We start from the raw sequence: 27,767 nt of genomic DNA, 5'->3' as shown, positions 1-27,767 counted from the left end.
GCACTGGCCCTTCAGGAGGAGCTCATTAGGACTTCTTTGCGTCTATACACGTGAACCAGACCTTTTATTTCATCTGCCTCTCCCCACCCCCAAAATAAAAGTACTGTTATTGTTTTAAGGTTGAAGTTGAATAGCCCAGGGGTGTCACACCTCTAATTATGGAGCTCTACTGGCTTCTCTCCTAAAAGTTGCTCTAACTGGAAAGTTATTCCATCTCTTCCTCTGTTACAACGATCATTCTGGAAGGGAATGGAAAACAGCAGGATTTTGTATGGTTGAATGAGAAATCTGACATAAGGCGGTGTGTACCAGAGCTAATCTATAATTCATCATGATCATTCAAGGCTTTTAGAGAGCAGAGGAGAGAGAGGCAAGGGAGCCCTGACAAATGGTATAAAGACCCCGCACGTGGATGTAGCCAGCGAGGGCTGTCACTTCCGATGAGCACGGGCAGGCGGTGCAGGGTCACCGGGGAGAGCTGGGCTCCCAGTACCTGCTGATGAGGAGGGGCTGCGTTTGCAGATGACTAGAAGCAACTATGGTACTGACATCTCATTATTTCCAGCTTTGTTGCTTGCTTTCCGGTCGCTGCTAATGTACCAGGCCCAAATTCCTATGTGTGTTACTGCCTCGGGGGCCTCTGGTAGCTCCTGCATCTGGGGGAGGATGTCCAGTAGGGTTGAGTGCTTACTGTTGACTGGTTAAGACCGGCAAGGCTAACCGCTAACAACCATCAGGGAGAGGAATGCTCGGACCCCAATTTGCTGGTACTGGCTTTCTACTGCTGGCAAAGTCAGGGATACAGCTGGATCGTCGAGGCCTGACGCCGAGTTGTCAGCAAGAGAAGGATCAGCCTGAAAACAGCGTTCCCGGTCGCCTCAGGTAGCTGGCGTTGCTACAGCACTGCCCAGCCTGTCTCTAAGGGTGCTTGCAAAAGGCAGTGCTGCACCAGCTAGGAGCCCTGGGCCAGCGTTTTGTTGTAATGCAGAAAGCCAGGTGGTTTGGGGCTCGATCTCCTCCCAGGAGAAAGAGGGTCTGCTTCTGCGCTGCTTCTCAGGTCTGTTGTTCTGGCTCCGTAGGTGCATTCCTAACCGTGTTTGTCTTGTTAGTCCCGTGCAGGCTCTCTGGACACATCCCTATAAAGCAGATAAGGAAGAATGGCAGTTCCCCAGAAGAGAGGGCTTGTCTGGACGCAGCAGGGCTCTCAGCAGGAAAGCCGCTTCTCCGTCGTGCTGGGTATTGCCTAGCTGTAGCGGCTCTCTTCCCGAATGAGGCGAACGCAGCCTGCGCCACTCTGGCAAGGGCCAGCAGAGCAAGGGAAGCTGCTGGCTCTCTGCTCGGTACTGGGAAGGTCACACTGGGAAACTGTGTCCAGTTTGGGCCTCCCCCTGCCTACATTCACGAGGGATGCAGGGATTCTGGGGAAGGTCTGGCTGGGGCTCCTGGGCTGGTCCAGGCTGGGGGGCAGAGAGCCTGGGAGGGGAGCGGGGAGGTGGGACAGCTGGGTGTGGTGAAGAGGCAGCTGGGAGTATATCTAATCACGGGTACAGCGATTTGAAGGGCAATTAGGAAGATGATGTGGTCAAACTCTTTTTGGCAGCCATGGCAAGCGACGTAATAGGGCGACGTGGGAAGTTTGGCTTGGGTATTAGGAAAAAAAAAGCTGGTGGGGAGGTGTCTCCATCCATGGACGTTTCAAGCATCGCCCAGACAAGACCACGCTGCCCAGATCTCATATTGGCAACAGTCCTGTTGCAAGAGGGAGGTTGGGTCAGAGACCTCCTGCGGCCCCTTTTATCTGTGTGCTCTTGTGAGTCCAAGCCCCGATTGCTGCCGCCCGGCTTGCTGTAAGAGCAGTTCTCCTTGTTTCTCGCTGGCTTGCTTTCTGCTGCTTTGGTTTGCAAGTGTGTGCAGCGGCCTCTGTGTTACCCACCAGCCCAGAAAAAAACCAGCCGTGACTCTGAAAACCCATCGGTGCTTCTGTGGTTGGGACCCACGTGTCGGACTCCATCGGCCTCGTGGGTTGGACGTTGTGCAGAGTGCAAGCACAGCAGGGGAAAAGGATGGTTAAGGCAGGAGGTTGTCTTTCCATTAAGTTAAATTTTTGACTATACCTGCGCTTCTGGGCTTACATCCAAGGCCTGAAGTACTTGTGCGATTTCCTCCTGCCTCCATCAGTTAGGTTGTATTTTCTATTCCCTCCTGAGCTAGTTATTAATTATGGAGACTGCAGAGATGAAGTCCAGACTCCGCTAATGGTTGACTTCCCCGTGTTTTACAAGAAGCATTTCAGGGATCTGCTAATGGTATTTCTTAGCTTTGCTTTTTAAGCTCCACCGTCATCTTGGTTTCCAGCCTGAGCGTGGCAGCGAGGCAGATAACGGTGTTTAAATGTTAGCTGAAGCCTGGCGCTCTGGGCAGCCTGCAGTTTGCAGGGCACACATCTGCAGCACCCTGCTCATCTCCCTGGGTTGAAATCCCTCCCCGGTGCAGGCACTGCCTGGCCTGGGGACAGTTGCCCTGGCTCTGGGCTGCAGGCACGGCCCCAGGGCAAACTTTAGGCATTTAGGTGTGCTGCGCAATCCCTTGTGTGCAGTTATTCCCTTCCTTCCCGGGGCGGTGGGATGGCCGATGCCTTAGCCGCATGCTTTCCCAGGCGCACGGAGCCTTTTCATGCTGGCAGGGAGCACAGAGCAGCCTTGCCTGGCAGCATTCAGGCAGTGCACTGACCCTTGCTGGCTGACTCCTCTCTATTTCCCCAAGCTTCGAGAATCGGGGAGCAAATCCGCAGTGCGCCCTCAGCCTGGCCCCAGCTGTCCTCGCAAAGCCACTTCTTTGTTCTTAGCCGCCGGCTTCCCTCCCCGCCTGCGTCTCAGCCTCTAAAGCTGCCTGGCCAAACCCCAGCGCTCTCTCATCTTTCCTCTCCCGGCCTTGTTATTCCTTCCCCCTTCTCCCGAGGAGGCCCGCAGGAGCGGATTTTGGGCTCGCTCCTCCTCCCTGCCCCGTCCAGGCTGTGGGTGCTGCCGGCTGGCCTCGGCGCCAGCTCTGTCTGCCCTTTGCCGTCCCTGCCCCGGCTGGCCCGTTTCCATTCCTGCACCGCGATCCCCTAGTCCCTGTCGCTGCTGCCTGCCCCCCTGTACAATCCTTTGGGAGATACAGCTCTCCTCCTCCCATCTTGTTCCCGTTCCTCCGCCGCTCAGCTGTGTCCATCCGATGTGGGGAAGTTAGCGCCGTGTTTTTCTCCGCAGACCCTGCCGGCCTGTTCCCTGCCTTCGCCGACACTTCCAGCCTGCTGTCCATCAGCGGGCAGCCTCAGGGCAGCAGGGATGCAGGGATGCATAGGAAGGAGCTGCTCGCATCACCCCCCCTCCCCGAGCTTCGCCTTGGTGTTAGAAAGATGGGGAGAGAAAGACTTGGGAAAGTGGAAACAATGAGAGTGTGAAATTTTCTCATTTTGGTTTTTCCAGCTCTGCCTGTTCGTACCCCCCTGGGATTTATCCCTGGTATCGGATGCCAGCACCGGCCCGGGAGTCCCTGGTCCTGTTTTGCAATCTCTCGGCGTCAGCCAGCAGCTCGGGCCTTCCCGTAAATGCCCCGACGGTCACGGGGAAGGAATGTTCCCCCGGCCGCATGGGGAAAGGTCACCACGGCAAAGGGGACGCGGGGACCGGGCGAGCTGCTTGCCGCTCCCGCCCCTCACTGATGCGGGCAACGCCGATCAGCACGGAGCCGAAAATGTTTTGGCTTACTGGGTAAACTTAAAAAAAAAAAAAAAGAAAAAAATGGTTCGAGAGGTCAAATATTTTCGGCAAGGCCCCGCTTCCTTTCGCAGGGCAGATCTCAGAGCAGATGCCGTGCCCAGGCAAAATCCAGGAGGATGCGTGCGTGTTCCATCGCTTTCTTAGCTGGAGGATGTTTGCTGTTGAATCCACTCCCGAAAGCATCTGCATGTCTCGCTAAAGCGGTGCCTGGGACAGCGGTGTCGGCCAGTTACCGCCGCTCTGAATAGCAGTTGGGCTGAGCAATATGTTCGCGTTGCGCTTGCAGCTTGTCGCTCTCTTCCCTTCCTAGGCCGGGGCTGCCAACAAACCTCTCCCCTGAATGCAACTCGGAAAGAAAGCTGTGACTTGCGGTGGCTGCGGGGGGATTAGCATCCAACATTAAGGGCTTAACTCCCCGGCTCATCCCTGCCAGCTGGGGGTTTCAAGTAACACCACCATGCCTTTTTCTTCCGCCCTTGGCAGTTTGTAGCCTGCTTTAATAATGTCCTTTACACACCATTTTTTGGGCTGCGTTTGCTAAGCTGGAGCTTGTTCCTTGTACTTTGTTTTCAGAGTCTGGCCTGTTGGCTGAGGCTCCTGGGGACGCTGGTCACATTTATCGGGGCGGAGGCGGAGTGGAGGAAGGAGGAGGAATTTCTAGGTTGGGCCTATGAACCGAGTTTTTCAAAATTCTCAGCGTGTTAAAAAAAAATAAAAATAATCTGGCCCTTCGTCTCTAGGTTACGTTTGCCTCTGCTGTGGCTGAGCTCATGGAAAATCGCAGCTTAGCTCCTGTGCTCAGTGCCAAGATTAGTAGGTTTAATAACTAACTGATAACATCTTTGTAAACTTGGAGTCATTCCTTTAAAGCCTGCTGCTCCTTCCAGCCTGGATTTTGGAGCTTTCCTAGAGATCCAAGCGAGCCAAGCAGGAGGACGGTATCTGCCCCGAGAAATCGCTGTGTCCCTCAGGAGCGTTGCCTTCAACTACCCCGAGGGAGGAAGGAGGCTGCTGTTCCCCGAGGCCCCGAAGGGTATATGTCGGGATCCTTCTCCCTGTTCCTAACCAGATACACAGCACACGACCGACGCTCTGCGTGTAACTTATAATAATCACTGGTTTTATTTTTAAAAAATTACAATAGAAAAGTACCTTTAAACATATTTCCAAAAGCAGAGTAGACAATGTGGAAGCTTCTCTCCTCTCCACGAGACAAAGTACAGGAAATAGTTTGCTAAAAGAGTTAGTCCGTCGCTTGGAAACGCTGGTATCGTTCCTTTTAGAGCCGCTCGGAGGTTTGTCTTGGAATTGATTTCTTCTCACATTGCCTTTATCAATGCCACTTTTTACAGAACACCCCAACGGGACAGTTTCCCATCGCACTGTCTCACCCCCCGCCCTGCCTCGGCTCCGGCAGCCGAAATCTCAGCCGTCTTATTTTGGCCCACCCACAGAATCAGAGGAAGGAGAAAGAAAACGGTTATGATGTTTAACAAGGCCACGGGCACCCTGTGCCTTCAGCGCAGCTGGCAAATCAGCTACAGCAAAGCCCGGGCAGCGGCTGAGCTCGGTGTGCTCTGCAGCAGGGATGGGGTGGGGGGGAAAGGCAATGAAAGGAGAAGTTTTGCGCCTCCTTTTGCAAGAAACTGAAATCTGTTGGAGGTTTTGTTTTGGTTTGCTTTGCTCTTTCTTTTTCCAAATTCCTCCTGGAGCAAGGAGAAGGATAAACTAGTATGTCAAGCGGTCTCTTTGCTGGTACGCTATCTCTGTAAAGGTTACAGGTACTGCCCCAAGGGTGTTAGCAGCCTCCCTTCTTGTCTTTGCACATGGAAACATGGAAATGCTACACAGCGAGCCGCCGGGCCGGCATAACCTTGACGCTAAAACCCCAGTTCAGCCCAGCGCTTTGGCGTAACGGTAGGCACGTGTCTAAGCCCCTCGGCCCGCTCGGGGACTCGCACCCAACCTCGAGTAAGCTGGCGAACAGAGGGTTTGGTTTTTTTTTTCTGTCATACAGCAGTTTACGTTGCCCGTAACAACTTCAAGCAGTCATGGCAGGAGGAGGAGGCAAATTGTCACCTTGCTACATGTACGGGCTGTCTCTGCCCATCCCTGATCCGAGCCGTTGTACCATGCCGAAGCTTTGCACAGCAAGCTATTAACATAGCCCTAAGGTAAAAAAAAATCACCATAAGAAAGTTTCTGATTGTCCTGCCTGGTTGTCATTTGGTACAACTGGGAAGAAAACGGTAATACTGTAAGTGTCCACAGATGTCTTGCCAACACAGCCGGAGCACAATTCCTACCAACCCGAATCGTGTGTCTCGACACCTGCGCGCACGTGAACATCATGCCTTTGACATGCAGTTGACGGGGCGGGGGGGATAGAGGCTCTTAATTACACGCATTTGAAAGTCAAGCACAAAACCTGTGGTCCGACCCAGTGTAAGGTTGTCCTATTTAGGAGGTTTGGTACAAAAATACTTGCTCTCGTTTTGCTTTTTTTGTAGTCTGCTTTCCTATGGTTCTGTTTGAAAAGACTTTTCAAACGCTACAGCAATGCCTGTCAAACCATGCTTTCAGAAGTAACACACTCTTTCTTACAAATATACAGTGTAAAAGAGGAAAACATTATTACTAGGTATGCTTTTCGTTTTTCTTCTAGGAGAGCAGATGTGTGATAGAGGCTGTGGGAAAGTCTTGGAGGAATCCAAACTTGTGTGAGGTTTTTTGTTTTTTTTCAAGCCTGTAACAACAGAGAGAGGTGTTTAGAAAAAAAAAAAAAGAAAAGAAAAAAAAAGCTGCTGTAATCTTGGGCTGAGGCAAAGTGGAAAAGGGGCTGTGTTTTATCTCTGTTTCTTCGTGGGGAAGCTCCTGTGCCGCAGCCCGGGGGAGAGCGAGGCTTGTTTTGGGAACGGGGCGAGGAAGGGAGAGCAGCCCAGGCTGGGACCACACTCCAAGGACAGTTGTTTAACCGGGAAAGGGCAAGGTGGGAAATGCCTGCGTGGAGAGCTGGGGCTGTCAGTACCCCAGGGTCGGTCGGCCGGGCAGAGGGGAAGGACCCCACTGGTCCCAGTTTGCTCCTCCCGATGACTGTAGCCCCTGGGGTTTTAACTTGAGGAGGCACCAGCTGGGAAGCTGAGAGTTAAGTTTGCGTTGAATTTTGCACTTAAGAGGAATTCAGTCTCTGTTGATCCAAGGCAGGAAGCGAGGACGGCAGCGAGATGAGATTACCGGGGGGTAATTCAAAGCCGAGAGGCGTTCCTCGGCTGTCGAAACTCTCGCCCCAGATAACAAGGATAAACGCGGGAATGGCAGAGCCGTGGTTCGGTGCCGGAGGCACCGTGCCGTGCCGTAGCGGGAGCAGCGATGCCACCCCGCAGGGATCAATCCCAGGGACGTGCCCGCCTCGCTGCCCGTTTCCTCGGGGACGTCGCGTTGCCTTCCTCACCCCTCTACCCCCTCCCCAAAACAGCAAAGCCCAAGGGGCCGCGTCCCCCTGGCCCAGCCGGGCGCCCCGCTGCACCCTTACCAGCACACTGTGGTTATGCGGAGAGCACGCCAACCCAGTAGCCGCCTTGGAAGACTCCGTTAATACCCACAAGACTGACTGTAGGCCACCATCACACACCTGAGACCTGCGAGAGGACACAGCGGAGGGTTAGGGACGCTGGCAGGGACAGCCGGCAGCCAAGGGCTGAGGTCGGTGTGCTGCGGGGAGAGGTTATTTTGTGGTGGACGGGGTCGGCGCTTCGTAAAGGGGCAGTTTCCAGCTTAAACCTGTCCTGATGGGCTCCACGCGGCAAATACGGGGAGGATGGAAGTGGGAGAGCCAGGGCAGCAGCAAAACCCTTCGCCGGGATGTGCCGTAGCCCTTCGGGGCTGGAGGAGCCTGGTGGGGAGCCGGGAGGTCCTCGACCCTGCGTCCTCGCCACCCATTGTGGCTACTGGGATTGCTGCGGGCAGGTGGACCTGTTCTAAGGGATTCGCTCATCTCCCTTTCCCAAATACTGCTCTGCTTACATTTTAGCTGGAAACATTGGCACGTTCCGTATTTTGGAAGAAACGCTGGTTCTCAAAGCTTCGCCACTCCCTATTTTTAGCTGCTGGGCCTAAAATAGCCGGTAAATGCTTTGCAGATCCGAGTCTCGGGTCAGTTGCAGCCACGGCCGGTCCTCCTGCCCTCCCCCGGCGAGCGAGCCTCGCGGCCGCGGCGCAGGGATGCAGGTGCCAGGCGGACAGGCAGAGCGATGGCACAGGAGCACGGGCAGCCGATGCCGGAGCCTTGCCACCTCCTTGGATCCGCTGGGGTTTCTCCGCAGGTGCGTGTGGACGTGGCACAAGAGGATTCCCGGCAGGCATCGGGCAGAGTCGGGGGGATGGCAGCTGGGACGGTCGAGGCAGGCTGGGGTCACGGGACAAGCGATGCTCAGCATCAGCCGAGCTTCTTTCCCCTCCTCCGTTTGAATCCCCTTTGTTTATTTATCCACGAAAGGCTGAGTTATTTGCGGAGCGTTATCTTGCGAGGCTTTTTCCATCCGAAGAGGTTCCAGGTGCCGTCGAACCAGCCCCCTCCCTCCTGCCAGGCAGCCGGGCACTTGGTAACGCAAGGCTTCTTGTTTTGGCAGCCCTGCCACCCCAGGCTGCCAGGAGAGTTTTCATTAGGGTTTAATGAGATGTTTGTTTTGCACCAGGAGGCGGAGGTTGCCTTCAGCCGGGCGGCCCTGCTGCTGCCGCCTTCGTTTGCAGGACCACGCCATCAGGCACGCAGTCTCCTCTTGCTGCAGCAGCACGGGCTGCCAAACCGCAGACCTGCCTTTCCATCCTGCCCCGGGAAATTTGGGAAAGCGTTGGGGTCGATGGTGGCAGAGATATCCCCTCCCTGAGGGCACAGAGGGCGCCCGGACCTACGGTATCTGCCGGAAAGTGGCTGGAAGGGTCTGGACACCCACCCTCATCTGCCGGAGACCCCGAGAGTCGCGGCGGGGGGAGCTCAGGGTAAGGGCGGAGGTGGCCCCCGGCCCACCACGCCGGCGCGGGAGGACGGGAGCGGAGAGGCGGCACTCACCCGGCATTCAGCAGAACTGACGGGACTTCCAGCCCTGAGAACCAGCCTCGGAAGGAGGGAGCCAGCGCATCTGCAAAGACAAGACGGGCACGGGGTGAGAGGGGTGGTGGCCACCCACCCTGGCGAGAGCCGGCTGCCTCTGGGCTCCCCTTTCCCGGCCTTCCCTGGGCAGAGGGCGGAGGGAATTGGAATGAAACAGTACAGCCGTCCCAGCTCCGCTTCGGACAGTAACACCGGCTGGGGCTGAGCGCGGCCCCCCCCGGCATTGCAGCAGGAATGAGCCAGGACGGCAGCACCGTGGTCTCAACCACGCACGACGTGCGCTCATCCCCTCTTAACACCTGCAAAGCCCACGTGAGACGGAGCCGGGAAAACCTCAGACGCCAAAACCCGACGGCTCTCCCCGCCTGCCCGTGGGCGCTCGGCGCTCTGCCGGGGAATGCCAGGTCGGCCCCACCGTCCTGCCGCTCTCCGCAGGACCCAGCCGGGGCGGCCACCCTGCAGCGAGCAGCTCCAGTTTGGGTGGTGGCACCCATCTCCGGTGATCCCCACCAAACCTGCAACGCCAGCAGCTGCACGGGGGGGGGGGGACAGGGACCGGCTGCAGCCCCCAGGAGGGGAACGCTGCCTGCTTCACTGCAGCACCCAGGGGCGACGGCGAAAGTGCCACCACCACCCTCCCCGCCGCGCCGGCTCTATAACCGCGGCGGATAATGTTTCTTCTGACAGCATCTAACATCACGTCTCAGCTTGGGTTTTCCCGGGGGGCCCTCGGAGCCTCCTTACGGCTCCGTTTCCTCCGCCGGCCATTTCCCCGGCCTCCCGAGCAGCGCAGGTGCTGCCTGTTAGCGGTTATTTGACAAGGCAAGTACGTAGCTGCAATAATATTTACCGCCGCTCTTCCTATAAACAGCAGGGCCCAAAAAGCCGGAGTTTCATCCAAAGGCTGGGGCTGGTTTGTACGCCGAGAGCTTTTCCTCGCCCTCCTGCTCCAACCGGCCCCCAGCTGCCTCCGGCTCCCAGCGATAGCGGCTCCGGATAACCCGGCTCAATCCTGGCGGGCCAGGGCCAAAAGCCTTTCAGATGTGGCTTATCCGGCAAATCTGTTTCCGTACGCTCGTTTCCTCCTGCTCACCGCCAAGCCGGAGCCGGCGGCGAGGAGCAAAAGCCAGGATGATATCCGGCACGGCTGCTGGGGGGGCAGCTGCCCGTTCCCCCCGCCACGGCGGGGGTCTCTTCCTGGCATCCCCGCGATGCCACTCCGGCAAACATCCCAAAGGCTGGCACTGCAAAGAAATCCTTTGCCGCCTCCACTTCCACTTCTTCTCTTCTTTTCCCCGCTCCTCTCCCGGGGCGGGTGGTTAATTTTTAACAGCCACGTGCTGTCATCGGGGGCCACCGGCGGTTGGCAGCCAGCAGAAAAGCGCTTGTGACGAGCGCGCCTCGTCAATAAAAGATGGGTCCTCCGTTTGCGCTTCGCTTGCTCTCTCCTCCCCGTCACAGTCGCTTTGCTTCACGCCCCGCGGCCGGCAAGCCGCATCCCAGCGATGCTCGAGGGGCGGCCGGGGGCTCGGGAGCCCCCCGTCTTGAGCCGCGCCGGCAGCCGGACGGGTCGTTCGGTGCCGGGAGCGATTTGGGGGGACGGGTTCAGCCCCCGAGAGCATCCCCCATCCCTCCCTCCCTCCCTGCCTGCCCCCCGGCGCGGGCAAGAGCGAAGGTGGGAAGGCGGAGAGAGGCGTTTGGGGAGAGCTGCCAGCGCTCAGCTCGGTTTGGGTGCCATCCCTAAATCTCAGGGAGAGGAGGGGAGTGAGCGCCTGTTAGCCGGGTAGAGGTTAGTGGTGCGGCGAACGCCGAGGGGAAAGGACGGAGGGGGGGTCCGGGGCGGGTGGGAGGGTGAGCGGCAGTGGTGGTGGATGGGTCTGAATTACCTGGGCGTGCAGCGAAGCGGGATAGGTGAAAGCAGGAGGAGGTAGAGCAGGTGCTAACTCCGCTGGGTACAGAGGGTACGGCCCCCACACTTCAGGGCTACTGGGGTAAAGTGCAGGCACTGTGAGCTCATCTGCAAGAAAAGAAGAAGGAGAGTTAACGGCGACCGCCGGGTTTTCGGCACCCCTGGTCCTTCCTTCTCCCCCCCACCCAAAGCAGGCGGGAGCGGGAGCGGAGCGTCCCCCGGAGAAGCGCGGCACGCCGGTGCCGCCGGACCCGCAAAGCCAACGCCGAACTCGCCCGCTGGGAGAACGCGGGGCTCGGCCGGCGGCGAGCGATGCCGTGGGGCTGGGCGCGTCGCTGGGGGAGGCCGGGCTGGGTTCGTCGTCGTCCTCCGAGAGGTTTAATTACCCCGGGGGATCTGGCGTCGGCGGGCGCGACGGAGCCCGCGCGCGGCAGCTTGACGACGAACCGGCGCCCGCGCGAGAAACGCTCTTCCAGCAGCGGGCACGGGTACGGCGCGACGTCGCCGAGGTCTCCGCCGAGACCCCCGGCCGCGACTGGGAAACCCCCCGGCGCCGCGAAGCAGCAGCACCATGGGTTCATCCCGCTCCCGCGCGCCGTGCCGAGCCGGCTGTCGCCTTGCCCCTGGGTCCCCTCTCCAGCGCCAGCAGACGCTTTTGGGGACCCCCGTGGGGGACCCTCGGCCACCGGCCGGCACGTGCCACCGCGCTCGCAGCGAGCGGGCGCTGCTGCTTCCAGTCGGACCTGGCGTTCCCCATCGCCGCCGCGGCACCCCTGCTCCCTCCGGCATCCCGCGCCGGGGAGCCGGCATCGCTACGTCCACCCGCGGTTTCTGCGCGACGCCGAGTTGCCCGAATAAGGTCGTTTTCCCGAGGCGAAACGAGGACGGGGGCAACCCCTGGCACCCGCCACCCCAAAACCCGCTGGCGCTGCCGTGGCGGCAGGTCGGGGGGAACCGCGCGGGGCTCCCTCGGGAGAGCCAGGGCCGGTACTTACAGGGCTCCCGGGCGATGAACTGAGGTACGGCGGTGGGGAGAGGCGTGCTGGGGTTGGGGGTGCCCACCAGCTTGCTTTTGGCCATCTTGGTGTTCGCCTTGGCGAACTCCAGCCGCAGCGTCTGGGGGATCTCGGGGTCGAAGCGGATGCCCTGCGGGAGGGAAGGAGGCACGGCGGGTGGGCGAGCACCGCCGCGTGCCGGCCCCGCGGCAAAAATAACTCCCGATTATTTTTTTTTTTTTTTTTTTTTTTTTTAACTTCCAGCCTTGAAATGAGCTAATTTGCCGGGCCCCGAGGCAGCTCGCATTCCTCCGGCATCTTTAGCATCGGCACCATATTTGGCAGTCGGCATCCCGCGCGGCCCAGCTCTTATCCAGAGGGATTAGCGGAGCCAAAAAAAAAGTTTTACGTTGAAAACGAAGACAAGGGAGGAAAAAAAAAACCAAACCAAAACCCGGGGCGGAATTGGAGAACCGGCTCCACGCGGTTCTCCCCGTGACTGTTTGCAGGAGGTTAACTCCACAGAGGTAGGAGGGAGCTGCTAAAGGAAAGCAAAATCTGCTTTTTCTTTTACAGCTTTAGCTGGGATTTTTCCCAGTGAAGAAACAGGAGAGGCTGGGAAGGGTGTCTCCCGCTGACTCATATCTAAGGCTCTAATCCTTAGGGTTCAGGCCCCCCCCGGATGGCGAGAGGGATGCAGACCCCCCCGGGAGAGAGGATGCAGATGAGAAGCAGCTGATGGGGATCATCAGCTGGAGGGATGGGGATGCGGTGGGGCCAGCCGGTGCGGGAGATGCCCGTCCCCGGGATGGAGGAATTCAGAGAGTATCCAGGGATGGGGAAATGAGGGGGGAAAAAAAAAAAAAAAAAAAAAAAAATCCCGAAAAAACGGAGCGGTCGGGCGCACTCACGTTCAACGCGTTCTTCGCCGCCTCCGCCTCGGAGCGGCTGTCGAAGCTGACGAAGCCCACGGGCTGCGGAGGAAGGAGAGGAGGCACCATCAATCCGGCTGGCGGGGAGCAGAGGGGGGAACCCCCCCACCCCGGGGACCGGCGATGCCGGGGAAGGGTGGGGGAGCTTGGCGTGGGATGCTTGCCGCGTTTTGAGCAGCTCCTACCTGTTTGGAGGTGAGTTTGATGAGAGATCCTTCGTACCCCTGCAAGAAAAGAATAAAAAAAAGGGTGTTTGGTGGAGATCCCCGCGATTCAGCTGCCCCTGGGAGAGGGAAACCTCCGGCATCCATCACCCGGCAGCCCTACAGCTGGGGGGCATCAGGTGGGCACGGGGCCGGGGCGGGGGAGCTCGCCAAGGCTCAGCACCGGTGCAGGGACTGGCCGCCGCTGGGTTTTTGTAGGGATGCTGGATGCCTGATAATATTATCCTTCGTGTTTGAAAAGAGCCGGTGTCTGAGCTGCGGGTCTGGCAGGGCGAAGAGGCTGGAGAGGTTTGCAGCCAACGATCTGCTGCTGCTAAATGGGGTGCAAGTCAACGTGCAATTAAAACCCCGGTGCAATCAAAGCGCCCGATGCCATTTTCCTATGGTTTACTGGGGGGGGAAAAGGCTCAGAAACTTGTTTCTGTGAATAAAATGACCGATTTAGACTTTTCTGGGGGGAAACCAGTGAGCTCCCAGATCCCACCAAGGTTGGAGGGGCCACAGGGATGGGGCAGGGGGCCAGCCCCACGCTTCCAGCCCCCCTCTCCCCTCCGCAATCTGGTACCTTAAAGGGCCTGAAGAGCAGGTAAAGTTCCCGGGGCTTGATGTCCAAAGGCAACCCGCTGACAAAGAGCGTCCTCACCTAAAAAAGAAGAAAGGAGGTTCCTGGGAACCCTCCCTCATCCCTAACTTGGGGATACCCCACACCTCCCGCAGCCTTAGGGGGTGGCACGCCAGAGGGACGATGCCAGCCTGAGTGAAACCTCGTGGGCAGCCAAAAGCCTTAAACCACACATGGACATTGTGGAATTTTTGGGAGGGGCGTCCCCATCCTTCGGGTGACGGCGGAGCAAGCTGCTAAGGCATCATGGAAAGGTAACCGAGACCCGTCCTCACCACACCGAGGGCTCTCCGGGTCGAAAAGGCTGCCAGCATCCCAGCGCCTTCCTACCCCGGCCCGGCAAACGGGATCTCCCCTGGCATCCCCAGCAGAGCCCTTACTCTGCAGACAATGCCTATTGTCTCCGTTTAATTGCAGCAGCTCATTAAGGACGGGGAGAAAGCAAACCCCAACTCTTCCTCCTGGAGGAATGGCCCAGTTTTGGAGGGAGCTGGTTTTTAGCAGCCTGTCCCTTATTTATAAAAGTCACCTTTTAAGGGGTTTTTAACTCTTTTTGGGTGGATCTAATGTTTGCCGTGGTGCAGCATCCTCAGAGCCGGGGCGGCCTGCAGAAACCCTGCTTCCACCGACCCCGAGGGGGGGATGTGGGGCTCCTCGGGGACGGGCAAACCCCACCTGGGCAAGACCCACGCTGGGACGGTTTTGCTTTACAACCAGCTCGTAACCGGGGGAGCCGTGTGGGCCGGGAGACCGACAGCTGGACCTGCTGCCGGTCCCCCTCTCCTCATCCCCAAAAATCTCATCCGAACGCTTTGGTGATGGCTGGCCGGGGGCTGACGAGGGCCCCGACCGGCCCCACCTGGACCCCCCCCACCCACCCACGCACCCTGCCCACGGCCCTGGGGCTGTATTTAGGCTCAGACCTCGCTGCGGGAGGGAGCTGCCGCCTTGGTCTGAGCCTCGCTTGTCCCCATGGCGGGGTGGGGGGGGGGTCTGACCCCGGCTGCCATCACCCGCCAGCTCTGCCTCTTCGCTGGGGCACCCAGGGACGGTGCCGGCATCGATCGGGTCCCTGCCTTGCCGTCCCACTCGGCTCCGGGCTTGCTTGTGAGCCAGCCCCATTCCTACTGCTCCTGTAGCATTTTACCGAGAGGTAATCTGGGGGATTTGGTGGCTGTAGCTTATTTTTTCAGGCATCCAAATGCCTTGTGAGAGCTGGTCCAGGGGGGCTAGACTAAGGTCACCCACCCCAGTGCCAAGCTGGAGGAGGGGAAAACCTTGATTTTTTTTTTTTTTATTTTATTTTTTGGCCAAGCACCCTGCCGGCTCCATTCTCTGGGACAGGGACATGCGAAACAGCCAGCCCGGGGCCTATTCTTCTGCTGACAGTTCTTCTTTCTCTTGCAGATAAGCTATCTAGCCCATCTCCCAGCCTGGGAGCAGCAAACATTCCTGCTTTGTGTAACAAAACCTCTGGCTGACCTATATCTATTAAATGACAAAAGGTACTCATGGCCCTTGTGTCAACAGCCCCGGTGATGCCCATCGGTGCTGGTACCCATCGCTGCTGGTACCCATCGCTGGGTGCATGAGGGCTGCCAGAAAACAAGCCAGCCGTGAAAATACGACGGCCATCCAGCGCTCGACTCCTCTTGGAAAGCAAGGCCTGTTCCGGCCAGGAAAGGATGCTCAGGGCCTTGCCCAGAGGGATGCCGAGAGCTCCCGGCAGGCTGGGATCAGCGCAGGCACGTCCTCACCCCTTCAAGAGCCGGGGCTGCGGTTAGGCACAGCCTGGGAGCCTGTCCCCTCCGCCGGGACCATCGGCGGTGGGCTGGAAGCCACCCACCAAGGCACTTTGGGGGACCCCCCGCCGGCTTTCTGCCTGTCTTCCGAGATCAGAAGGTGATGGAGCATCCCAAGGCGCTCAACGTTGCACCCGAGGCTCTACTCAAGTATCTCCCGGCAAGGGCTGGGGAGGGATTCAGCCGGAGGAGCACCCCTGAAATTCAACGTAAAGGCGGCAAATTTAGCCTTTCCTAGGGGAAAAAAAAACGTATTCCTCTTCGGACAGGTCCGCCTGAGCACGGCTGCTATCCAGGGAATCGGCTCATCCAGCTTCCCAGCTGGGTTTGCCTCCCGAGCAGGCTGAGCATCCCTGCGCGGTCCCCTCCGTCTCCATCATCCCTCGAGCCTCCGGTCCTCCCCGGCACGCTGGCTTCCCACCTCTCCTCTCCCCAGGGAGCTGCGTGGAACACCGGAGGCGTCAGAGACGGCTCCGGGGGAGAACCCGCCGCCAATTTGCCGCGTCCCTGAAATCCAAACCCCTACGAGCCCGGCTTGCCAGATCGTTTAGCCCCGTAGCCCAGCGGCAGAGAGATGGGAGAGATAAAAGACCCTGAAAAACCCTCTGAAATTCGGCCTCGCAAAGGAAAGCCTTCTCTTCGGTAATGACTTGTTTTCTTTGAAAGTTCAAACGCGGGTCGGCCAAGTTTTAAACCGTAAAATTATACAGCGGCGAGCGGGAGAGGGAGAAGGGCTCCAAAGGATCCCCCAGCTGGTTTCCAGCCCCAAAAGGATGTTTGGGGGCCGGGGGGTATGAGGGAGGAGATACGAGGTCACGGGTGCTCCCCACCTGCACCCCGCGAAAGGGTGCCGGGGGGCTGGCGTACCCCAGCCAAAGGGACGTTTGAGTAGGTCCTACGTAAACAGCGTCCTTTCGCTGGGCTGGGTAACGAGCAGGTGGGAGGATTTGGGCTGTGTTAAAACGAGGTGGGACTGGCAAGAGAAAGGGAGCGTCCTCGGGGATAATTCCCAGCAGGCTGGACGGATATCCTTTTGCCAAGGGAAAGATTTTTAGGCGGAAATATTACTCCTGCCCTTAAATGGAAGAGGAGCCTCAGCCCGCGGGGAGCTGCTCCAGGCTTTCCTGTGCCGAGAGATCCCAGGGGCTCAGCCTCCATCCTCCACCAGAAACGCTCCCAGGGCAAAATCCTGCCCTTGACGGGGGGGAAAAAGAAAAAAAAAAAAAAAAAAGCCTTGTTAGAGAAATCGCCGGCCGGCAGGCAGCTATATGGTCTTCCATAGGGAAAAACGTCCCCTTCTCGGAGGTGGATCGGGCGAGACGTGTGCTCCCGAGCGTCTTGTGGGACGGGGCCAGACCTACAGCTCCCGAGCGAGGATTAGCGAAGGGCGTTCGAGCATGGCGGTGGGATTCCCGCAGCCCAGACACCCCCGGTTTAGGGCAGCCCGCGGCGTTTTGTTTCCATTCTGCAGCGCAGACATTTTTTTCAGAGTTTCTTCCTGGTGGAGCGTTCCTCCATCTCTCCTTCTTGTTGCAATTTGGGGTGAAACCAAAGGTTTCTTCCAGGTCAGAAGTACCGATGTTTGCTCCGGGAAGCTGCTGGCCACGGGCGCAGGACCTCGCAGGTGACCACCACCACCTTGATTTCCTTCAGCGAGGACGACAGCTACGGGATCGCACGAGGAGCACGCGATGTCCCCTTTCCAGGGTCCTCCTCTGCTCCTGCCGCTGCGCCCCACAGCTCCCACATTTGCCAGGGCCGCTGGATCCCACCTTTGCCGCCTCGCTCCTGGTTTGTCCCCTCCTGGCTTTTATTGTCCCTGCAGAAAGTCTTCTCCTAGCCTCTGCTACTCTCCTCTCCCTCCGAAGCCATCTCCATCCCACTTCTCGCCCGTCCCTCTCACCTCTGCGTCCCACCATCACCTTCTGCTGTCCCCGAAATACCACGTCCCGTCTGGGGCCAATTTAAGGGAATGCTGGAGAGGGTCTGGGGGGGGGGGGGGGGCTGCTGGGATGGTCAGGGCTGGGGACACGCAAGAATTGGTGGGGACCTGGGCCAAGAGGTGGCCGGGGTCTCCAGCCCACGGCTCGAGGACGGCCTCGGCATGGAGAAGTCCACGGCGGAGCGCCGGCAGCTCTTCCCCTCCTCCTCCTCCTCTTCCTCCCATGAAGCCACAAGCCGGGTTTGTCTCCCAAAGGTAAGCAGGCACCAGTAGGGCGGTTGCCCGCCTCAGACCCCCATGAGACGGTGGCACCCCGAGGGATGCCGGGAGCCCCGAGGGATGCCGGGCGCCCCGCCGGCGCGGTCACGCTCCCCTGCCCCTGCGCAAACCAACCCCCCCCGGTAAACGTTAACAGGCCGGGGGCCGGCGGGGAGAGGCGGAAGGCGTCCGGGTGATTCATTCACGAGGCATTTAATTGCCTCCTTCAACCCCAGCTCCCCGTCCACCACCTTTCAGCAGGGGCTCGCTTTAATTCCCTACCAGCCGATTAGCCGCTTGACTGCCCGCCGCTGCCGGGGAGGCACGGCCGGGCAGCCGGATCCCGGTGGGAGCAGGAAGGCGATGGCAGGGGGGCTGCGATCGAGTCGTAAAAACGGGGCAAGCGGAGCTTTGCCCCCCCCCCGGCAAAGCGGGGTGCTGCCTCCCCCGCAGCGGGGTGCATTCCAGCCCCGCGGGGATTCGTCCTTGCGTAAATACTCTCTTCTTCGCTAACGGAGCGTCCTCTTCGGCCGGGTTTAGATTTCCCGAGCCGTGCGTACGCACGCCATCGACCCGCAAAACTCCCCGACGTAAACAAGGCTGAGGCCAAGGGATGCTGGCTCCCGTGCCCCCCCCCCCGGGGGGGATGCGGGAGGAGCGGGCTCAGCCTCCGTCCCCACCACCCACCCACCCGTGGCCGTTTCTCCGGACCGGCAGCCAAATGTCCGGCAGAGGATGGGAGGAGAAGGAGCAGCCCTCGGGGAAGAGCAAGTCCGGAGCTGCCGAGGCTGGAACGAGGAAGCGGCGGAGGAAAAAGCCAGTGAGAAGCCAAGGGAGCAGCAGATGGGAGATTGCAACAGAGCGGAGGAGCGGCGGGCACGGGCAGGGGTCACGCCTGGCCGCGTCCCACCCGGGGCTTGCTCCCAAATCCTCCGGACCCCACGCTTAAAGGAGGAAAAGAAGCAGGAGCACCGGGCTGGGGGGGATGCGACGCATGGGCCACGGGCCAAACCTTAGCCGCTCGCCGGGCGCCTTCCCCCCAAGAAATTGTCCCTGGGGTCCCCTCCCTACGCCCCGCTCCCCTGGGGATGAGGGATCTGGCATGGGATGGGGACGAGGGCCACGAGCCGGGCTCTCCGGAGCCGCTCCGCTACCAAATAAGGCCTCCGTCGAGCCTTTTACGTGCTGTTCTCGCCCGGCCGAAGCGACGTGACCTCCTTTCCAAATCGTACCCCCCCCACACACCCCGGCCCACCGCTCCCCTGCACCGAGGGGTCCCTCCCGAGGGGGAGGCCACCCCGGGGTGCCAGGAGCACCTGGGGAAGAGGCAGGAGGAGCGGGGCCGAAGCGGGGGGCTCGTCCCACCCGGCAGCACCCTGATTGACCTCCTCCCCAGGACGGGTGCTGCTTCTCTCTCTTTTTTTTTGGGGGGGTGGAGGCGAGCCCCGGGGAGGGGAGAGGTAGGGTGCAAAATAACTGGGCAACCCCCTTCGCCTGCGCTTAAGCAAATACTCGACAGCACCGGCTCTTCCAGCCAGGGCTGGGCAAAACTCGCGCAGGGAAAATAATACCTGCCCGGCACGCAAGCACGAGCGGCCATCGCCCTCCTAACACGTCCCCAACATGGCGGGGGACCCCGGCACCTCGCAGCCGTCCCCCCCCCCCCGGGTCGGGCAGAGCTGCGTGGCAAGGTCAGGGGGTCCCCGAGGGTCGGCAGTGCGATGGCTGGACCCTCGTTCCCATCCCCGGATCCGAGCGGGAGCGGGGCGAGGGCTGCCCGGTGCGAGCACGGCACGTGCCACGCCGTTGGGAAAAGGCGACGGGCCTCCGTGGACGTCTCCCACCGCCGTGCCCGTCCGAGCCGCGTCGCCGCGTCGCCCGCAAGGACCCGGCAGCCCGGCGAGGCCGCGGGCGGGAAAATTCCCCGTTATTGGAGCGCTTTGGGAAACTTTGGGAAGTTTCAGGCCGGAACCGCCTCTGGACTAAAAAAAAAGAAAAATCAAGGTAGGTGACAGCAGGAGAGCGGAGCTGCGGTGCATCCCGGCGGTGTCTATCAAGCAGGGACCCCAGCACCGAAAAGCCGGCGGGGACGCGCCGAAGCCGCCCCGCGGGCTGAAAGGCGAGGAGAGGATCCCGTCTGCCGGCTTCTCACCCTCCCAAAATCCAGATTCCCATCTCAAGGTCACGGGCAAAACCGGGGAACTTTGCGGTCGCGACGGAGAAAACCCCGCTCCGGTCCCCGTGGCGGGGCTGTGGGGTTTGTCTCCCCGCGGGGACGAGGGGGTTTCGTCCGTCTTTGGGGTGAGACCCGCTGGAAGAGCGACGCGAAGCCCACCGGGTGAGCGGGACCCGCCGTCACCCCCCCCCTAGCCACCCTCAGCAGCACCGAACGCCGGCCCCGGGGGCTGGGTGGGGGTGAGGCTGGTTTGCCCCCCCACACACACCCCCACCCACGGGGAGCTGCGTGTCTCGCGTGGGGCTCCCCTCCGCCCGGCGCTCTTCCCCGGGGAAGGCGGAGGGGTGTTTGCGGGGAGACCCGTGGGGTGGTGGGGGGGGGGGGATACGGTTCCGCGTGTTCCCACGCCAGCACCCCCCGGCTGCCTGGGACCGCGCAAACCGACGCCCCCCCCCCCCCCCGCGGGGGGTGCGTGGCGATCGCGGGTGGGGAGGGGGATACCGGACCTCCCCCCCCCCCCCCCGCACAAAAAAAAAAAAAAAAAAAAAAAACCCAAACCAAACCAAAACCGACCTCCCCCCCCCCCCCCCCGCCCCCGTTACCTCCTCCTCGGGCAGGCCGGTGTCGGCGGGGCCGCCCTCCCGGTCGGCGGGGAGGCTGCTCATGGTGCGTCCGGCCCGGCTCCTCGTCCCGCCGGCGGCAGCCGCGTCCGGGGCGGGCGGTGCTGAAGGGCTGGCCGGCGGCGGCGGGGGGGGGACCGGGGCGGGGCGGCGGGGGCCGGCGGAGGGAGGGAGGGAGGGAAGGAGGGGAGCGGGGAGGGAGGGAGGGAGCTTGGGGAGGAAGGCTGGGGACGGTGTGGGACGCTGGGGTGGGGGTACAGGGCTGGGGACGCGGGGCACAGGGTGGGGACGCGGGACACAGGGCTAGGGACACGGGGGACAGTCCTAGGGACATAGGACACAAGGCTGAGGACAGAGGACACGAGGCTGGGGACGTGGGACACAGTCCCAGGGACATAGGACACAGGCTGGGGACGCTGGGCACAGGGGTGGGGACGCGGGACAGAAGGCTGGGGACACAGGAGACAGGGCTAGGGACGTGGGACGCAAGGCTGAGGACAGAGGACACGAGGCTGGGGGGGACACAGGGCTAGGGACATGGGACACAGGCTGGGGACGCTGGGCACAGGGGCGGGGACGTGGGATACAGGCTGGGGACGCTGGGCACAGGGGCGGGGACGTGGGATACGATCCTAGGGACATGGGACAGAAGGTTGAGAACACAGGACACAAGGCTGGGGACACGGGACACAGTCCTAGGGACATGGGACACAGGCTGGGGACGCTGGGCACAGGGGCGGGGACGTGGGATACGATCCTAGGGACATGGGACAGAAGGTTGACAACACAGGACACAAGGCTGGGTACGCTGGGCACAGGGTTGGGGACGCGCGATACGGTCCTAGGGACATGGGACAGAAGGTTGAGAACACAGGACACAAGGCTGGGGACACAGGACACAGTCCTAGGGACATGGGACGCAAGGCTGAGAACACAGCACACAAGGCTGGGGACATGGGACAGAGTCCCAGGGACATGGGACACAGGCTGGGGACGCTGGGCACAGGGTTGGGGACACGGGATACAGTCCTAGGGACATGGGACAGAAGGTTGAGAACACAGGACACAAGGCTGGGGACGCTGGGCACAGGGTTGGGGACGCAGGACAGAAGGCTGGGGACATGGGGTACAGTCTGGGACACAGGGTTGGGGATACAGGACACAAGGCTGAGGACATAGGGCTGGGGACATGGGACACAGGCTGGGGACACTGGACACAGGGTTGGGGATACAGGACAGAAGGCTGAGGATGCAGGACACAGGGCTAGGGACACGGGGGACAGTCCCAGGGACATGGCACACTGGACACAGGGTTGGGGATGCAGGACAGATGCCGAGGACCCAAGATACAGGGCTGGGGACGTGGGACAGAAGGTTGGGGACGTGGGGCACAGGCTGGGGACAAAAGACTCGAGGCCGGGGACACAGGACACAGTCCCGGGGACATGGGACACAAGGCTGGGGAGACGGGACACAGTCCCAGGGACACGGCTGCAGCGGGGCTGGGGGGCAGAGGAGGGGACAGTGCTGGGGACACAGGGCACGGGAGGGGGGCTGCAGGGGCAGGGCTGGCTGTGGGACAGGGAGCCGGGCACCAGGGGCTGGCCGCGGTGGGGGGCAGGTGACGTTAGAGCGGGGGTCCCCGCTGTGGCGTGCCAGCCCTGCCCACCCCTCCGCCCTCGCCCCCGGCAGGACCCGGGGGCCGGTGGGGGCTCATCACCCCAACCAGCCCCACCTGGGGTCCCGGGCACCCACACCCCCTCCTCACCTGGCCCCGGGGCTATATTTAAGCTCCCACCCTGCTTAGGCTGGGTTTTAGGTGAGGCTTTGCTAGACTTTGTTTTTGGCTCACTTGATTTTATATCTCGTTTTTGGGTCGATCCCAGCCCCGCTACATCCCCACGGACGGGGCTGTGGTCCCACAGGGCCCGGGCTCAGCTCCAGAGCGGCGTGATCCGGAGACCTCGGGGGTGAAAAGAGTTTGACCGGCGGCCGCGTCCAGAGCAGATGCCGCCTGCGCACAATACGCGGGGACCGGAGGCGACGCTGAGGACATCCTGCCGGTGGCAGAGGGCTCGTACCGAACGGGCGTTTAAGGTCACGGCTTGCCTTTCTGCAACTCAGCGGCCGAAACGGAGCTGCGGGCGGCTGCCTGCGCGTCCTGCCAGCTGCGACTCAGCCCTGCCACTGCCTTGGAGCAGAGGGTTTCCAGCCTCCCTGCAGCGGTGATTTACAGAGCAGAACCTCTCGTGCTGGGAGGGAGATAGAAATGAGCCGTGCCAGGTGGATTTGGGGGAGCGTGACGTGTCTGGCTACAAGGGCAGGTGGCCCCGAGAGGGAATCGAAAGTGCGGGGACCCGATCTAGTTACCCAAATCCGCTGGAGCCTCTTGCTTTTGGGGTAAATGCCCGGCAAAAGATTGCCTTATCTTTCAGCAAGGGGAGAAGTTGGAGAGGAGAGACGTGTTTCATCTCCCATCCTTCTTCCCCCCTCCGTGGCCATCTCCACAAAAAGCTTTGGCTGGGGCCGCTCGGGTGGGCTGGAGAGGCGGTGGCGGCCGGGACAATATCTGTTGTTTGGACTCAGCTTTAGGGAAGAGCTGCCGTTTCTCAACAGCGCTGGACTCCGGGGTTGGAATCGCAAAGCCAAAAAACGGTAGGTTTTTATTTTTGGTGTATCCCTGCAACTGAACTCAGGGAGAAAATCCGATCGGCTCCCGTGGGTGCGGCACCGCTTTTGTGCCTTGGCCTGCCCCACCTGAAGCCCCTGGTCCCGAACCAAAAACCGACGTCCTGCAGCCCAGCGGGTACTTGGCGTTCCAGTTACGGATTCTCTCTGTCCTCTCTTTCCTACAGGCATTTCTGCACCAACATCGATTTCCTTCTGCGCCGAGACAAAACGTCGGGCTGTGCCGCACAAGGATAGAAGGGGAAGTTGTGAACGACATCCCTGGGGAATCTCGGGGGCTGGCTGGGAAGCGTGGACGCATCCGAAGCTCTCCAGAAGAAGGGAAGCCGAGCGGAGGAGCTTCAGCTCCGCTCCGGACCCTCTGGGAGGGAAGCCGAGCAGGAGGCAGCCGGGGAGAGAGCACGACACCGGCTCCGGAGCCTTTCCCACCCCACCATCCGCATGGATTTGGGGGTACGGGGCCAGGGCACCCCTTTCTCCCCGGAGCCCGGCTGTCCCCCGGCGGGGGCCCGTCTCCCTCTGCCGGCAGGCCGGGGAAGGAGCGGGGAGGTGGGATGGCGGCCGGGACACCGGCCCCGGGGCGAGGGAAAGACCCTGTCGCTGCTTGTACGAGCAGTGTCCACCCCGTTACCTGACCCCAAAAGAACTGCAGTTCCTCCCCTTGAGAGAAAAGCAGGTGACATTTTTATTCCCCAAACAAAGCACGCAGAATAGGGTTAGCGCGCGAGAGGCAACAGATCCAAAGCTGGTCCGAGAGGCTCGGCGGAATATAAATAAAGGACACAAATAAACAAGACGGTTTTGTTTTTTTTTTTTCATAGGTGGAACGAGGGACGAGGAGACCGGCTGCTTTCCGGGGCCATGTAGTGCTTCGCAGGACCAGATGAAAGCCCCGGTCGGCCACCGGCAGCAGAAGGAGCTCAGCTCTTGACAGGAGTGGACGTGGCCTTCATGGTCTTCTTTAGGTGATGGTAGTTCGGCAAGATCTTCATCAGGAAATCCAACTGCAGCGTCTGGGGCTAGGAACAGAGGTGGGGGAGGTCAGGCAGCGGCCCCGCTGCCACCGCGAAGGTGGTCCGTAGAGGAGGGGAGGGTGACGGCGTGTCACCCGCGCGTCGCACCCACCTGCGGCCGCTCGGTCTGGACGCGGCGGAGGCAGTCGGCCCCGTAGATGACGGTGTTTTCGGGGATCACCTCGTAGGTGTTGACGTTACAGCAGGCCCCGATGATGCAGCCGCTCGTCAGGATCACGTTCCTGCCGACAAACGCTGCCGGAGGGAGAGAGGAATCCTTCTGAGAGTGGTGCCCGCGGTGGGGTTAAACCACCAAACATCAACATCACAAGCTGCTCAGCGCCAGGAGCCGGAGCCAGCCCAGCCCAGCTCCCACTGAGGCAGTACCACGCGTGGGTTCTGTGTGAAAACCACAGCTTTGTGACAAGCTCCAGCTTGGCCTCAGCTACAGCAAGACAACACCATGTAATCCCCAGCTGCTCCCTGCATCTGCAAGAGCAAAACCTCACAAGGGCCAAGATGATAAGCCGAGACTTGCCTTTGGATTCGATGACGTTGTTATCTCCCACCTTCATTGCTTGGGAATCTACAGGTCCGTGTTAAAGAAAACTGGAAAACGTTCTGCTTTTATTTCAGAAGGTAAGACCCGACGCCATTTTCAAACCAACACCCTGCACCTTAAATAGCCCCGGGCTGTTGAAACCCTGACAGAGCCCACACATGCTTCCCCTTGTACCGATCCGAAAGCGTGGCGTGTCGGACGGTCTGTCTCACTGCGCGGCAAGGATACAACACCCAACTTCAAAAACATTGTTGGTGCCAATGACCATGGGTTTGGGCTCCACCTCTTCAGTTTCTGGTGTAATATTTTCTGGATACCTGCGAGACGGAAAGAATATATTTTGAGTTTTGAGATCACAAAGATACCGTCCTGCTGGGCAGCTCAATTTTGTGAGAGGCTGAAGTTATGTATATCCCACCCCATCCAGCCAGGCTGTCAGGGTTTATGAGACCCCCTGCTCTTGCACAAGGTCTCTTACCCTCAGGATTAGGATCCTTCTCCTCTGTCAGCTGGAGAAGGATTCACAGAGGGAGGACTTCTTCCCTAGCCCCAGTGCCACCCACATCAACAAAAGCACGGAAGTTTGTTGGGGGTTTTTTGTTTGTTTTAAATTCTATCTCCCTAGAGGCTTTCCGCTAATGCCCTGCTCCTTAAAGAGCTGTAACCAAAAGCTCACGTTTGACAAGGCTGACACGGCATCCGTGTCGAGATAGCTCAGAAAACACCAAACCTCTGCCAAACCCAGCGCGGGAACATCACCGCGGGACCCCGAACAAACCCCCTCCCCGGCCGGCCTGGCTCTGAGGGACACCGTTCACCCCAAAGCTGTGCTGGGAAGCTGAGCGGCAGTTGTCTCCCCTGAAACGAGACACGCTGGGCTGGGGAACGACCCCCCCCCACCCCAAAAATCCAGGTTCCGACTGACCCGTTTATGATGAGCGCCTGTTCTTCGATCAGGTTGCCTTCCCCGATGACGATGGGTCCCGCTTCGGCGATGATCCTGGCCTTGGGGTGGATCACCGTCCTGGGCCCTGATGAGGAACAACCCACGGTCACCCCACGGCCGGTCGCGACCCCCACGACAGCACCCCCACGCACTCCCCCCCCCCCCCCCGACAGCACACGCACCCCCCCCCCCACGGAGGAGGGTGATGTGGGGGGGGGGGTGCAGGTGGTAGTGGGGTGGTGGGGTGCCCTTACCGATGGTCACGTCCCCGCGGATCTCGCTCTCCACGCACACCACGGCCCCCGGGGCGATCTTCACGCTGCGGGAAAAGGGGGGGGGGGTTGGGGGGGGGGGGTGTCTGTGAGGCGAACCGTTGGGGAGAGAACGAGGGGGGGGGGACACGCACGACGACACAGGGCTGAAGGGAGGGTGTGTGGGGAGCGGGGGATACGGCCCCGCCGCGTCCCGGTGTGTGCGTGGGAGCGAACCGGGACTCACCTCTTCTGCACCTTCTCCGCCATGACAGCGCTGGGCGGCGGAGTGCGCCTGCGCCGGGCGGCGGGGGCTTGGGGCCGTGCACTTTCGGCCTTGCGTTCTCCCCTGGAACCGGGGATCCCCCGTGGGCGGTTATTCCCACGCACCCGCTGAGACTCAAAGGCAGCCGCCGTTTGAACGCAGCGTCCCCGGTGATACCGGCGGCGGGAGCGGGCGGGCGCTGGGACCCCGGCGGCCGATGAGCAGCCCCGCCCACTCGTCACGCCCCTCTCGCTGACCACGCCCCCGCCCAGTCTCCTCCCCCCTTGGGCGGGGCGGGGCCCCAGAGCGCCTGCGCGGGGCGGGGCCGAGGGAGCTTTGCCGTGTGGCGGCCGCCATCTTGTCGTCCCGCCGGTTCTCTCCGTTCTAGCGGGCGAGCGGAGCCGGGCCGGGCCGGGTGCGGAGCGGCCTCGCCCGCGGGCAGTCCCCAAACACCCCCGGGGCTCCTGGGCCCGTTCCGACAGCACGGGCGGAGCGGGGCGGAGGGGTTGTGCGGCTCAGCAGCAGAGCCCCGGCTCGGGGCCTGTGCCGGGGCTGAGAACCGGGCCCAGCCGTGGGTTTTCCCGCAGCGGGAGCCGGGCTGGCGAGATGGAGAAGGGGCTCGGGGGCTCGGACAGTAACTGCGGGGGGGGCTCCAGAAGCCGAGTCGTGGGGTCAGACCCCGGCCCGGGAGCCCCAAAGCCCCGTCCGGTCAGGGCTGGGGGAGGGAGCCCGAGTCCCGGCTGCGTGGGCCTTGGAAACAAGCCGGCGGGGGCGGGTGGGGGCCAAGGCCCCTGTTTTGGGTGTCGGAAGCCGAGAGGGAGCCGAGCGTCCGCGGGACGCGACGCTTCACGCAGAGGCCGAGTCCTGCGGCGGGGGAGGGTGAAACCGGGCTCGTTCGGCCAATTTGGGGGCTTCAGACCAGGATCCTTCGGCCAGTTTTGGGTTCCTGAACTGGAGACCAAGTCCTGTGTTTTGGAGCTCAGAAGCGGAGACCAAGTCCAGCATTTGGGGGCTTTAAACCGGGCTCATTTGGCCAATTTCAGGTTTCTGAAAAGAGAGACCAAGTCCTGCGTTTTGGGGCTCAGAAGCAGAGCCCAAGTGCAGCGTTTTGGGGCTTCAGGCTCATTTGGCCAATTTTAGGTTTCTGAAAAGAGAGACTAAGTCCTGCGTTTTGGGGCTTAGAGGCAGAGCCCAAGTCTGGCATTTCAGGGCTTCAGTCCAGGCTCATTCGGCCAATTTTGGGTTTCTGAAAAGAGAAACTAAAAGTCCTGTGTTTCAGGAGTGTCAAACAAGGCCCATCTGGGCAGTTTAAGGTCTTAACAAGAGAGACCAAGTCCTGCATTTTGGGACTTCAATCCAGGCTCATTTGGCCAATTTTGGGTTTCTGAAAAAAGAGACCAAGTCCTGCGTTTTGGGAGTGTCAAACCAGGCTCATCTGGGCAGTTTAAGGACTCGACAAGGGAGACCAAGTCCTGCGTTTTGGGGCTCAGAAGCAGAGCCCAAGTCCAGCGTTTCGGGGCTTCAAACCGGGCTCATTCAGCCAATTTTGAGTTCCTGAACAGGAGACCAAGTTCAGCATTTTGGGGCTCAGAAGCAGAGCCCAAGTCCAGCGTTTTGGGGCTTCAAACTGGGCTCATTCAGCCAATTTGGGGTTTCTGAAAAGAGAGACCAAGTGCTGTGTTTTGGAGCTT

At 60.6% G+C, this 27,767-nt stretch overlaps 3 protein-coding genes and 1 long non-coding RNA gene across 7 annotated transcripts in view; 2 read left to right on the top strand and 2 right to left on the bottom strand.

Moving 5' to 3' along the window:
• Positions 1-6,080, top strand: part of GTF2E2 (general transcription factor IIE subunit 2) — a 35,177-nt gene extending 29,097 nt beyond the window's left edge. The window contains exon 9 of the transcript XR_005932834.1: positions 5,779-6,080. The gene's annotated coding sequence lies outside the window, so the exon portion shown is untranslated. The remainder of the gene's footprint in view (positions 1-5,778) is intronic.
• RBPMS (RNA binding protein, mRNA processing factor) lies at positions 4,861-20,483 on the bottom strand. Of its 4 annotated transcripts, XR_005932833.1 has the most exons (9): positions 20,334-20,482; positions 13,497-13,574; positions 12,893-12,931; positions 12,687-12,749; positions 11,776-11,926; positions 10,758-10,888; positions 8,830-8,899; positions 7,294-7,399; positions 4,861-6,507 (listed from the first exon to the last, which is right to left on the bottom strand). XR_005932833.1 is itself a non-coding variant. In XM_041124874.1 (7 exons), exons 1-7 carry the CDS (start codon positions 20,394-20,396, stop codon positions 8,837-8,839), a joined length of 588 nt encoding a protein of 195 aa, XP_040980808.1. In that variant the 5' UTR covers positions 20,397-20,483; the 3' UTR covers positions 6,447-8,836. The 4 variants fall into 4 exon arrangements, 3 of the variants coding, with proteins under 3 accessions (XP_040980800.1, XP_040980808.1, XP_040980798.1); XM_041124874.1 differs by having other exon boundaries at positions 6,447-8,899; positions 20,334-20,483; XM_041124866.1 differs by lacking the exons at positions 10,758-10,888; positions 11,776-11,926; positions 12,687-12,749; ... (1 more) ...; positions 13,497-13,574; positions 20,334-20,482 and having other exon boundaries at positions 8,830-10,143.
• Positions 13,558-17,295, top strand: LOC121233434. The gene is made up of 3 exons (XR_005932847.1): positions 13,558-13,807; positions 14,961-15,997; positions 16,921-17,295. It is a non-coding gene; the product is annotated as an uncharacterized LOC121233434 (long non-coding RNA).
• Positions 20,484-23,700: 3,217 nt separating the features above from the next.
• On the bottom strand, positions 23,701-26,332 carry DCTN6 (dynactin subunit 6). The gene is made up of 7 exons (XM_030022821.2): positions 26,059-26,332; positions 25,815-25,879; positions 25,540-25,645; positions 24,843-24,931; positions 24,591-24,638; positions 24,165-24,307; positions 23,701-24,058 (listed from the first exon to the last, which is right to left on the bottom strand). The coding sequence occupies exons 1-7, from the start codon at positions 26,079-26,081 to the stop codon at positions 23,960-23,962; spliced, it is 573 nt and encodes a 190-aa protein (XP_029878681.1). The 5' UTR covers positions 26,082-26,332; the 3' UTR covers positions 23,701-23,959.
• Between the last annotated feature and the right edge of the window lie 1,435 nt (positions 26,333-27,767).

This window comes from Aquila chrysaetos, chromosome 1 (assembly GCF_900496995.4).
Source record: "Aquila chrysaetos chrysaetos chromosome 1, bAquChr1.4, whole genome shotgun sequence".
In the NCBI taxonomy this organism is placed as follows: Eukaryota; Metazoa; Chordata; class Aves; order Accipitriformes; family Accipitridae; genus Aquila; species Aquila chrysaetos.
Note: the sequence above shows the minus strand (reverse complement) of the source record. Positions and strands in the feature narration are given on the sequence as shown.

Coding starts and splice junctions, on each gene's coding strand:
- RBPMS (XM_041124864.1), bottom strand. CDS start 9,365: ATGGGTGCCACCACCCAAACTGGAGCTGCTCGCTGCAGGGTGGCCGCC. Junction 7,400..8,829: donor TCAGTTCTGCTGAATGCCGG/GTGAGTGCCGCC, acceptor GTCCTCTCGCAG/GTCTCAGGTGTGTGATGGTG.
- DCTN6 (XM_030022821.2), bottom strand. CDS start 26,081: ATGGCGGAGAAGGTGCAGAAGAG. Junction 25,646..25,814: donor CCGCGGGGACGTGACCATCG/GTAAGGGCACCC, acceptor GTTCCTCATCAG/GGCCCAGGACGGTGATCCAC. Junction 24,932..25,539: donor CAGGCGCTCATCATAAACGG/GTCAGTCGGAAC, acceptor TCCGTCTCGCAG/GTATCCAGAAAATATTACAC.